General features: G+C 38.9%; 1 protein-coding gene and 1 long non-coding RNA gene across 4 annotated transcripts; both read right to left on the bottom strand.

The window, feature by feature from the left end:
- Positions 1–637: 637 nt before the first annotated feature.
- LOC148581922 (uncharacterized) lies at positions 638–3680 on the bottom strand. Of its 2 annotated transcripts, XR_015895845.1 has the most exons (3): positions 2462–2515; positions 2245–2373; positions 638–862 (listed from the first exon to the last, which is right to left on the bottom strand). XR_015895845.1 is itself a non-coding variant. In XM_088495837.1 (2 exons), exons 1-2 carry the CDS (start codon positions 3678–3680, stop codon positions 837–839), a joined length of 645 nt encoding a protein of 214 aa, XP_088351963.1. The 2 variants fall into 2 exon arrangements, 1 of the variants encoding a protein (XP_088351963.1); XM_088495837.1 differs by lacking the exons at positions 2245–2373; positions 2462–2515 and adding an exon at positions 3062–3680 and having other exon boundaries at positions 837–862.
- Positions 3681–7319: 3639 nt separating this feature from the next.
- On the bottom strand, positions 7320–9936 carry LOC148581921 (uncharacterized). 2 transcript variants are annotated; one of them, XR_015895862.1, is made up of 3 exons: positions 9883–9936; positions 9666–9794; positions 7320–7548 (listed from the first exon to the last, which is right to left on the bottom strand). It is a non-coding gene; the product is annotated as an uncharacterized LOC148581921 (long non-coding RNA). The 2 variants fall into 2 exon arrangements; XR_015895856.1 differs by lacking the exon at positions 7320–7548 and adding an exon at positions 8149–8283.
- Positions 9937–12191: the final 2255 nt, after the last annotated feature.

The following is a 12191-nucleotide window of genomic DNA, read 5'->3' as shown; positions in this document are numbered from 1 at the left end:
ATTTTAGCAACCGAAAAAATTAGTTGTTAATAGTGACCGATACAGAATTTTTAGGACCAAATCAATATAGGTCGCTAAATTAGATTCAGCGACTGATTTTACCGACCCAAAAATTCGGTCGCTAATAGCTACCGAATTAGCGACTGATAAGTTTTAAATACAACCAAAACAAAATCAGTCACTAAAATCGGTTGCTATTTTTTTATTTAGCGTCTGATTTAACAACCAAAATGGAAATAATGTCTTTGGAACTGTTGGTCACAAAAGCGGTCGCTATTTTTTATTTTAGCGACCGATTTTGCAACTGATAGTAAAATAGGGTGAACAACTGTTTGGTTGTAACACCCTACCACACAAAGCTTTACGCTTAAGTCGTAAAACAGAGGTGATGTGGTATTACGACGTCTAAAATAAAATAAGTACATATAATAGCAAAAGAGTTATAATATGCTAGGAGCCTTGAAGGATAGGGGAAATAAAAATCGCGAGATAAAAGCGCAACGCTCAAGAAACGAGTTAACTTGCATGCTAAGAAAATTGTAACTGTCAAACATAAGATAACAGAAGTAGGAATAGAGTGCCAAAGATACAAAATAACAAGCTCCTAACTCAGCCTGCGAAGTCAAGACTGGTCGGAGAATATTTACACATATATACATACATATCCAAAACCCAAAAGTACATACACACAATCCTGCCTCTCCATAAACCTCTAAGAGGATCAAAAAGGACAAGTTATGCGGAGAGAAAGCTAAGTACATATATACACATCACTGTACAACAAAACTATACAACAACACTATCCAGTAACCCCTCCGCTTTAAGAGTCCAGACGCCTAACGAGATGGCTCCCGACCTGCATCTGAAAAACAACATAGTATGGAATGAGAACCGGAGGTTCTCAGTATGGTAAAGGTGCCACACACATAATATATAAGGTCCTGGGAATGCCAGAGGCAATCCTAGAACGCCGACACTCAGATTGTAGAGCTTAAAGTATTAAACAGAAGCCATAAAAGGTGGTTTCCTAAAAATATTTAATTATAACTTAACTTAACCTTAAATCTAAGTCCTATGCTGCCATTCCTCCATACCTCCAACTCCATCATGCATTTTCACAGGCAAATAGACAGATAAAGGCAAACACAAGAAAGTTACAACTACTGCAGGTAACAAATACACATTTAGCTTGGCAAATACAGGTAGGCACACCCAATTAGAGCACAAGCAAGTAATTCAAGTAATATGCATATGATGCATGTCTGTCCTATGGCTGATGAGGCTCATCTGTCGGTTATCCAGCCAACCCGACAAGTCTGAATTGTCCTTAGACTGTCCCCCGACGTGCATCCCCAAGAGTCTATGCATAGATTTTTCTCAAATAATCAATATTGCTCAATGGGGGTAACATTCCCAGGAATTTATATAGTGCCCGGTCACACTTACGTCGTAGGGTCAACAGAGTATCGAGTTTTCAACTTGGTACACGTGGTGGCAAGCCACGGCACTTAATCCAGGGAATCTCGTATCTCAGATTATTCAAATTCATAAGCCATATAAATAATTCAATTATAATTCCTCAACATCCACATCATTCTCAATTGCATCTCATTCATCATCATACATTAAACATATTCAATCCTTATCCTTCATTATCACACCTCACATTCCGTCCATCAATAGTTTCAATTCAAAACATAATTCTTTCTTTTCTAAGAATCAAACTTCAAACTTAAAACATACTCACTTTCTTAATAACTCAAAACCAAACCATATAACATTTAAATCTAAATCTCTTTTAAATAATCATCTAAACAAAATCTCTAATTTTTTATAAAATTTCGGCAGCATCTCCTCTAAAACTCGGATTTTGTCACCCTTTTTGGGTCCAAACCTGCTTTCTTTTCAATTCAACATACCCTTCCTCATCATCATAACAATCACCACAATAAATCTACTTCAAATCAACAATTAAACTCATACAATATTCAAATCCAACAACCAAAATTCAACTAAGAATCATAGTTCACAAATCCTAGGCTTTTAACACAAATACCTCAAATCAATAATTCACCAAATCGTTAGTTAATAACTAATTATCCAATAAACTTCAACCAAATATATATATTCATCGACAAATTACTAAACATTAAGCATACACCTGCATTCCAACTTATCCTATGGTCATCTAGCCTAAGTTTTCACAGAACATTATATATTAAATGCAAGAAACCTAAACCATACCTTAGCCGATTTCCACGTAACGACCAAAGCTATTTATTCAAAACCAAGACAACCCCTCAAAACTCAACTAATCCGCTTCCTCCAAGTTCCAGTATTCACAATTTCAAGCTCCAATTATTTATTTTCAACCTAATACACATTCATAATACATATATACCCAATTTAATACTCAAAGCTCAAATTTAATGAAAATAAAATAGAATTATCGTATCCTCACCTTACCCAAGCTTCACATAAGCAAGAGTGAACGTTTCTCTCAAGCTAATTGGATCCTAAAACATCAGAAATCAAAGAAATTCAATATTCCCACTTAAAATTCGAAAATTGGGGGAAGATGAAGCTGAGAGTGATTAAATAAGTTACCTATGAAATTGTTCCGATAGAAATGTAGAGCTCGACGCGGTGAACGCGTGGCCGCAAACGGTGCGGCGATCGGAGCTCGAACGGAGGAGTTACGGGGGTTGGAAGGTTACCGTAAGGGTTCGGGAGTGTTTTTCTTCTCCCTGGGCATTTTCACGCTGCAGCTGGTGAAATGGAGAAGAAGGGCTTTCGGGCTCATTAAAAGTGTGGGTCCGGTTGAACCGACAGCCCGGTTCGGGTCCGGTTCAACCGGTTCGGCTCGTTCGGTCCAATTTTAGACCGTTTTCTTCGAAATTGGTGTCAAAATTTTCGTTTCGATGAGCTCTATCCTAATTTAATATAATATTCACATTTCTAATCCTCCTTATTAAAAACTAATTTATTAACTAATTTAACCGGGGTTTACATCCTACCCACCTAATAAAGAATTTTGCCCTCAAAATTCAAATCTAGTTACCTGAAAAGAGATTTGGATAGTCCTTTCGCATATCTGATTCGAGTTCCCAGGTATGTTCCTCGATACCAGCTCGACCCCAAGCTACTTTTACCAATGATACTTCCCTTCCCCGTAATCGTTTAACACTGGTGTCATCAATTCTTACCGGGGCTATTGGAAGTGTTAGATCTTCTCTCACTTGGATTGGTTCTGGTTCTAGAACATGACTTGCATCAGGAGTATACTTCCGAAGCTGTGATACATGAAATACATCGTGCAAATTCGAAAGGTACGGCGGTAAGGCAATTCTATAAGCCACTGGTCCAATTCTCTTCAGAATCTCAAACGGTCCAATATAACGAGGATTCAGTTTCTTGGTCTTAATAGCTCTTCCCACTCCAGTGGTTGGTGTAACTTTTAGAAAGACATGTTCTCCTTCTTCGAATTCCAAAGGCTTTCGCCTCTGATCAGCATAGCTCTTCTGGCGGCTTTGGGCTATAAGCATTCGACTACGAATCTTCTTTATCTGCTCAGTCGTTTCAGCTATCATTTCAGGCCCTAATAAACTCCTTTCTCCAGTTTCATACCAACATAGTGGAGACTGACATTTTCTGCCATACAGAGCCTCATATGGAGCCATTCCGATGCTCGCATGATAGCTATTATTATAAGCAAATTCTATTAATGGCATATACCGATCCCAACTCGCAGGCTGGTCTAAAACACAAGCCCTTAGCATATCCTCCAAGGTCTGAATAGTTCTTTCTGACTGACCATCTGTCTGAGGGTGATACGCAGTACTCAAGCTTAACTGAGTCCCAAATGCACGCTGAAAAGCTCCCTAGAACCTTGATGTGAAACGAGGATCTCTATCAGATATGATAGTAGAAGGCACGCCATGCAACCTGACAATCTCTTTAATATACATTCGAGCCAATTCCTCCATTGTGCAGCTTATTCGGATAGGAAGAAAGTGAGCTGATTTTGTTAGTCGATCCACAACCACCCAAATAGCGTCACAACCAGATCGGGTTCTAGGCAAACCTATCACAAAATCCATTGCGATACTCTCCCATTTCCATTGTGGAATCTCCAAAGGCTGAAGGGTCCCTGATGGTCTCTGATGCTCAATCTTAACCTTCTGACACGTTAAACATTTAGATACATGCAATGCCACATCATTCTTCATACCTGGCCACCAGAACATCGCTTTCAGATCCTGATACATTTTAGTGCTCCCTGGGTGAATTGAAAACCCGCTCTTATGAGCTTCCTTCAAGATTCTCTGTCGCAGGTCTCCAATATCTGGCACAATAATCCGGTTCTTAAACCTCCACAAACCATCCTGTCCTTCTGACACTCTCCACTGTTTCCCCTGTTCGACTGCTGGTAATACCTTACGTAACGCTTCACTGTCTCGATGAGCCTTCAGAAGTTCTGATTTAAAATCACTAGAAATTTGCAACCGACTTAAACACAGGATTCCAGATTCTTCTCTAACTCCCAAATTCAAACCTTGGAATGCCTTCAGTAACTCTTCCTCCCGTAGCATCATCCAAGCTGCATATAAAGACTTCCGACTCAAAGCGTCCGCCACAACGTTCGCTTTTCCTGGATGATAATTCAATTCAAAATCATAATCTTTCAGAAGCTCCATCCACCTCCTCTGACGCATATTCAACTCTTTCTGCTCAAAAAGATACTTCAAACTCTTATGGTCTGAGAAAACAAGAAACTTAATACCATAGAGGTAGTGCCTCCAAATCTTTAAAGCAAACACAACAGCAGCAAGTTCTAAATCGTGTGTCGGGTAGTTCATCTCATGCGGCCTTAACTGCCGTGAGGCGTATGCTACAACATTCTGGTGCTGCATCAGAACACACCCCAAACCTTTCAGAGATGCATCACAATACACTTCAAACGGTTCATTTGGTTCAGGTAATACCAATACAGGTGCAGTAGTCAACCTGTGCTTCAATGCCTGGAAACTCTCTTCACATTTCGGAGTCCAGATAAAAGGTGTATCCTTCCTAGTCAATTTAGTTAAAGGTAAGGTGAGCTGTGAAAATCCCTTAATGAATCTGCGATAATACCCCGCCAAACCTAAGAAACTCCTGATCTCTGTCACTAAAATTGGTCGCTCCCAATTCATCACTGCTTCCACCTTAGCAGGATCCACAGCTATCCCCTGCTTACTCACCATGTGGTCGAGAAACTTCACTTCACTCTTCCAAAACTCACATTTAGATAGCTTAGCATATAACTTCCTGTCTCTCAGAATTTGCAGCACAGTTTGCAAATGATCAGCATGCTCCTCTTCAGTCTTAGAATAAACAAGAATGTCATCAATGAAGACAATAACAAACTTGTCCAGATACGGTCGAAAAATCCTGTTCATATAATCCATAAATACTGCCGGGGCATTAGTTAACCCGAAAGACATCACTGTATACTCATAATGACCATAACGGGTTCTGAAAGCAGTTTTCGGAATATCCTCGTCTCTAACCCTTATCTGATGATATCCGGATCGCAGGTCAATCTTAGAAAACACACTGGCACCCTGTAGTTGATCCATTAGATCATCGATTCTAGGCAACGGATATTTATTCTTCACAGTGATCTTATTCAATTGCCGATAATCGACACACAGCCGCATACTCCCATCCTTCTTCTTTACCAGTAACACTGGCGCTCCCCACGGAGAAATACTTGGTCGGATAAAATGCTTACCCAACAGATCTTCCAGCTGAGCTTTCAGTTCAGCCATTTCTAAAGGCGACATCCTATAAGGAGTAATTGAAATTGGACCGGATCCAGGTACCAACTCAATTGCAAATTCAACCTCTCGGTTAGGTGGGAATTCATTAATATCATCCGGAAACACATCTGGAAATTCACATACAACCGGAATTTGCTCTAAACTCTGATCATCACCTGATACTCCCGCAGTTAATAACATAATACCCTGACATTCGGTTCCAGAACAGTTTACTATCATAGAGTTCAAATAGTAACTATTCACCACAACCGGTGCTTCTGACCCTTCTGGCATAAACTGTACTGACTTATCAGAACAATCAAGCAAAACATGATTCTTGGATAACCAATCCAATCCTAAAATGAGATCAAGACCAGTCATAGGCAAACAAATCAAATCATGCACAAATTCACGCTGTTGTATTCGAAAGGGAACTTGTGGACATTCTATTCTAGTCACCATAGCTTCATGAGTAGCATTATATACTTTCAAATCATAACCTAAGACCACCATTCTCAATCTTAATTCATGGGCCTTTTCAAATGCAATAAATGAATGACTTGCTCCTGAATCAAATAAAGCATTTAAGATTTTACCAGCCATTTCACAATTACCTCTAATAAGTGTCTCAGATCCCTCAGCACCAATGGTAGAAGTAGTGTATACTCTCCCCGGCTGTTGCACCCTACCAGTCTCATACTTCTTCTTCTCAGGGCAATTACTGGCTATATGCCCGGGCTGTCCACAGGAATAGCACACTCCAAGTCCTAATCTACACGGAACTCCAGGATGATATTTTCCACACTTCTGACAATTCAGATCCTGCTGTGGCTGCTTCCCAAACCTTTTTCCTTGATTAGCAGTAATATTCGGCCTTCTATAATTACCCTGACCCTGAGTCTGCTGCGGAACAAAGCCTCCACGCTTGAAATTCCTACCTCTCGGAGCAAAGTTCCTCCCTGAAGGCCTCTGAAAAGGCATCCTCAAACTCCCTTTCTCTGCTGCCGCCTTCCTCACACAATCCTCAGCCACCCTACTCTTATTCACTAATTCAGAAAACACCCTGATCTCCATTGGGGCAACGAAGCTCAGAATATCGCTCCGAAGACCTCCCTCATATTTAATACACTTCCATTCAGCAAAATCTTCAGGCGCACCTTGACAGATACGAGAAAAGCGACATAACTCCTCAAATTTACTGGTATACTCAGCAACAGTCATCTGTCCCTGCTTTAACTGCATTAATTCAAGTTCCTTGGCATTTCTAGCTGAATTAGGAAAGTACTTCTTATAGAACTCTGTCCGGAAAACCTCCCAAGAAATCGCAGCACCATCAGGCTGCAGGATACGTCGTGTTCCCTGCCACTAATACTGAGCTTCACCTTGCAACTGATAAGTCCCAAATTCAACCTATTGCTCTTCAGGAACCTGTTGTGCCTGTAATGCCCTTTCCATAGCCTGAATCCAATTATCTGCATCAGTGGGATTTGAGGTTCCCCTAAAAGTCGGAGGGCGAACTTTCAGAAATGTAGCAAGTGTCATAGGACCGTCCTCATCATTATTGTTCCCATGATTACCCTGATTTATCTGATTACCCAGTGCCTCAGCTGTTGCCTGCATAGCTGCAGCCATATTTCCCAAGGCAGCCATAAAGTCTACTGGATCAGTCCCTGTGGGTACAGGAGTAACGGTGCCTGTCCTACCTCTACCTCGCCCGCGACCGCGTCCGCGAGTCGACATCTGGTCCCTATACACACCAAACAAGTGATATTAAGTTGATCAGTCTCAATATCGCAGGTCTAATGCTTTAAGTTCCAAATGCATGCTCACAAACGTTTATGCCATATATATCAATCAGATATCCTAATAGCACATACACACATATACAGAGAATGCACAGAAGCACAATCAGTCCGTCTTTCAGGCTCTATAGGAACGAACTGCTCTGATACCATAATGTAACACCCTACCACACAAAGCTTTACGCTTAAGTCGTAAAACAGAGGTGATGTGGTATTACGACGTCTAAAATAAAATAAGTACATATAATAGCAAAAGAGTTATAATATGCTAGGAGCCTTGAAGGATAGGGGAAATAAAAATCGCGAGATAAAAGCGCAACGCTCAAGAAACGAGTTAACTTGCATGCTAAGAAAACTGTAACTGTCAAACATAAGATAACAGAAGTAGGAATAGAGTGCCAAAGATACAAAATAACAAGCTCCTAACTCAGCCTGCGAAGTCAAGACTGGTCGGAGAATATTTACACATATATACATACATATCCAAAACCCAAAAGTACATACACACAATCCTGCCTCTCCATAAACCTCTAAGAGGATCAAAAAGGACAAGTTATGCGGAGAGAAAGCTAAGTACATATATACACATCACTGTACAACAAAACTATACAACAACACTATCCAGTAACCCCTCCGCTTTAAGAGTCCAAACGCCTAACGAGATGGCTCCCGACCTGCATCTGAAAAACAACATAGTATGGAATGAGAACCGGAGGTTCTCAGTATGGTAAAGGTGCCACACACATAATATATAAGGTCCTGGGAATGCCAGAGGCAATCCTAGAACGCCGACACTCAGATTGTAGAGCTTAAAGTATTAAACAGAAGCCATAAAAGGTGGTTTCCTAAAAATATTTAATTATAACTTAACTTAACCTTAAATCTAAGTCCTATGCTGCCATTCCTCCATACCTCCAACTCCATCATGCATTTTCACAGGCAAATAGACAGATAAAGGCAAACACAAGAAAGTTACAACTACTGCAGGTAACAAATACACATTTAGCTTGGCAAATACAGGTAGGCACACCCAATTAGAGCACAAGCAAGTAATTCAAGTAATATGCATATGATGCATGTCTGTCCTATGGCTGATGAGGCTCATCTGTCGGTTATCCAGCCAACCCGACAAGTCTGAATTGTCCTTAGACTGTCCCCCGACGTGCATCCCCAAGAGTCTATGCATAGATTTTTCTCAAATAATCAATATTGCTCAATGGGGGTAACATTCCCAGGAATTTATATAGTGCCCGGTCACACTTACGTCGTAGGGTCAACAGAGTATCGAGTTTTCAACCTGGTACACGTGGTGGCAAGCCACGGCACTTAATCCAGGGAATCTCGTATCTCAGATTATTCAAATTCATAAGCCATATAAATAATTCAATTATAATTCCTCAACATCCACATCATTCTCAATTGCATCTCATTCATCATCATACATTAAACATATTCAATCCTTATCCTTCATTATCACACCTCACATTTCGTCCATCAATAGTTTCAATTCAAAACATAATTCTTTCTTTTCTAAGAATCAAACTTCAAACTTAAAACATACTCACTTTCTTAATAACTCAAAACCAAACCATATAACATTTAAATCTAAATCTCTTTTAAATAATCATCTAAACAAAATCTCTAATTTTTTATAAAATTTCGGCAGCATCTCCTCTAAAACTCGGATTTTGTCACCCTTTTCGGGTCCAAACCTGCTTTCTTTTCAATTCAACATACCCTTCCTCATCATCATAACAATCACCACAATAAATCTACTTCAAATCAACAATTAAACTCATACAATATTCAAATCCAACAACCAAAATTCAACTAAGAATCATAGTTCACAAATCCTAGGCTTTTAACACAAATACCTCAAATCAATAATTCACCAAATCGTTAGTTAATAACTAATTATCCAATAAACTTCAACCAAATATATATATTCATCGACAAATTACTAAACATTAAGCATACACCTGCATTCCAACTTATCCTATGGTCATCTAGCCTAAGTTTTCACAGAACATTATATATTAAATGCAAGAAACCTAAACCATACCTTAGCCGATTTCCACGTAACGACCAAAGCTATTTATTCAAAACCAAGACAACCCCTCAAAACTCAACTAATCCGCTTCCTCCAAGTTCCAGTATTCACAATTTCAAGCTCCAATTATTTATTTTCAACCTAATACACATTCATAATACATATATACCCAATTTAATACTCAAAGCTCAAATTTAATGAAAATAAAATAGAATTATCGTATCCTCACCTTACCCAAGCTTCACATAAGCAAGAGTGAACGTTTCTCTCAAGCTAATTGGATCCTAAAACATCAGAAATCAAAGAAATTCAATATTCCCACTTAAAATTCGAAAATTGGGGGAAGATGAAGCTGAGAGTGATTAAATAAGTTACCTATGAAATTGTTCCGATAGAAATATAGAGCTCGACGCGGTGAACGCGTGGCCGCAAACGGTGCGGCGATCGGAGCTCGAACGGAGGAGTTACGGGGGTTGGAAGGTTACCGTAAGGGTTCGGGAGTGTTTTTCTTCTCCCTGGGCATTTTCACGCTGCAGCTGGTGAAATGGAGAAGAAGGGCTTTCGGGCTCATTAAAAGTGTGGGTCCGGTTGAACCGACAGCCCGGTTTGGGTCCGGTTCAACCGGTTCGGCTCGTTCGGTCCAATTTTAGACCGTTTTCTTCGAAATTGGTGTCAAAATTTTCGTTTCAATGAGCTCTATCCTAATTTAATATAATATTCACATTTCTAATCCTCCTTATTAAAAACTAATTTATTAACTAATTTAACCGGGGTTTACATTGGTCACTAATTCAGTCGTTAAATTACTGGTCGCTAAATCAGTTGTTAATTGTTAATTTAGCGACTGATTTTAGTGACTAACATAATCAGTCACTAATAGCCACCGAATTAGCGACCGACTAGTTTTATACAACTCGAATATAAATGGTCGCTAAAATCGTCGCTATTTTTTAATTTAGCGACCAAATTAGCAACCAAAACAAAGGAAGGAATGTCCTTGGGACTCTTGGTCTCAAAATTGGTCGCTATTTTTTTAATTTAGCGACCGATTTTGCAATCGATCTATAGGTGAATAGAATAATGTGGTTGATTGCTAATTCGGTCGCTAAAGTTGTGGTCACTAAATCGGTTGCTAATTTTTAAATTAGTGACCAATTTTATAAACTAATCAGTCGCAAAAGCGATCGCTAAGTTAAAAAAAATATTATCTAAATTACCCTAACTCACCCTCACCATTCTCATCTTCTCACTAATCCTAACTAATCAGTCTCCGAGCGCCGTTGTCGTCTTTTTCACCTCCGTCTTCTGCGCGTGTCTTGCTGCATTCTCCTGAGGTCTCGTCGGCGTCGTCTTTTCCAGTCTCAGCGCCATCTCCTGAGGTCTCCTCACCGTCTTCTTCTGCAGTCTCGGTCTCGACGTGCCTTCCAACACAGTCAGTAAATTTTTTCATGAACTTTTACGGTTTGCGATGTTTGTTGAATTTTAATTAATCTATTTTTTGGTAATTTTTATTTAGGGTTTGCAATGTTGCCTAATTTTAATTTGAGTTACGGTTATAGTTTCTTCTTATTCTTCTTCGTAACTAGTTTCATAGTTCATCCTCAATAACTGCTTTGTCCGTTTCCTTTATTTATTTCCCTTTATTTCAATTTGCTACTGCGCTGGGTACTTTAAACATGTCATTTTCTTCATGTTCTTCTTCTTTTAATTATATATTTGCTCATAGGTTTTCTTGTGCCTTATTTTGGTGGAATGATATAATTATCGTTTCTGTGGTGCTTGAAGAAACTATTCAGTGAATTTTTCATCTTGATCTGTATTGTCTTTGAATTAGGCTGCAAAGATGAGAACTCAACAAGACAAGTTTGTTAGGTTAGTTTGATGAAAACGTGTATTTTTATGTTATGATGAGGATGATTCTATATATGCTAATTTTAGAAGTATTATAGTTGTTACTGTAAGCACTCTTTACACTCAGACTGTCTCAGTCACTGTTTCAGTCACTACTCACCATTCCTCATAAAAGTAATGTAAATTTTCTGATGTTTTCTTTTCAATTTCGAAATTTTAGTGTAGTATCAGAATTTCTTTTCAGTTCCAATGATTCTATATTTAACATAGTTTTTATTTGTGATATTCTAGGGCTTTATCTCACCATAAGTTAAGTGGGTCTTTGTCAAATGAACTTAGAAAGCTAGATCATTTGAGGGTTCTATAAGTATTGTTTCCATTTTGATTGTATATTTTTATTTTTAAATGTTGTTTACATCCTTTTCTTCTTTGCTTTATTTGATGAACTAGTAACTTTTTTGGTATTGTAGTGCTCTTCACAACAACAAGTTCTATGGGACCATTCCATCAGAACTAGAAAACTGCACTGAATTGCTGGGATTATAAATGTATCAAATTCTTTTTTGTGACAGATAATTTTAGATAATATGTAGTTTATAAGATGCATTGTTCTGAATTTTGTAGGTAAGGAATCTTGAAAGAGGATATTTTAAAATATAAAATCTACATTGCTTTGGTCAACGTCCC

Source organism: Arachis ipaensis, chromosome B10, assembly GCF_059453495.1.
Source record: "Arachis ipaensis isolate K30076 ecotype BB chromosome B10, ASM5945349v1, whole genome shotgun sequence".
Classification (NCBI taxonomy): Eukaryota; Viridiplantae; Streptophyta; class Magnoliopsida; order Fabales; family Fabaceae; genus Arachis; species Arachis ipaensis.
The sequence above is the reverse complement of the archived record's forward strand: the minus strand, read 5'-3'. Positions and strand labels throughout refer to the sequence as shown.

Excerpts from the sequence above, each read along its gene's own strand:
- LOC148581922 (XM_088495837.1), bottom strand. The coding sequence starts at position 3,680 with ATGGCTCCATATGAGGCTCTGTATGGCAGAAAATGTCAGTCTCCACTA. Across the intron at positions 863-3,061 it reads CTATCCAAATCTCTTTTCAG|ATGCAGGTCGGGAGCCATCT; the intron begins GTAACTAGATTT and ends GTTGTTTTTCAG.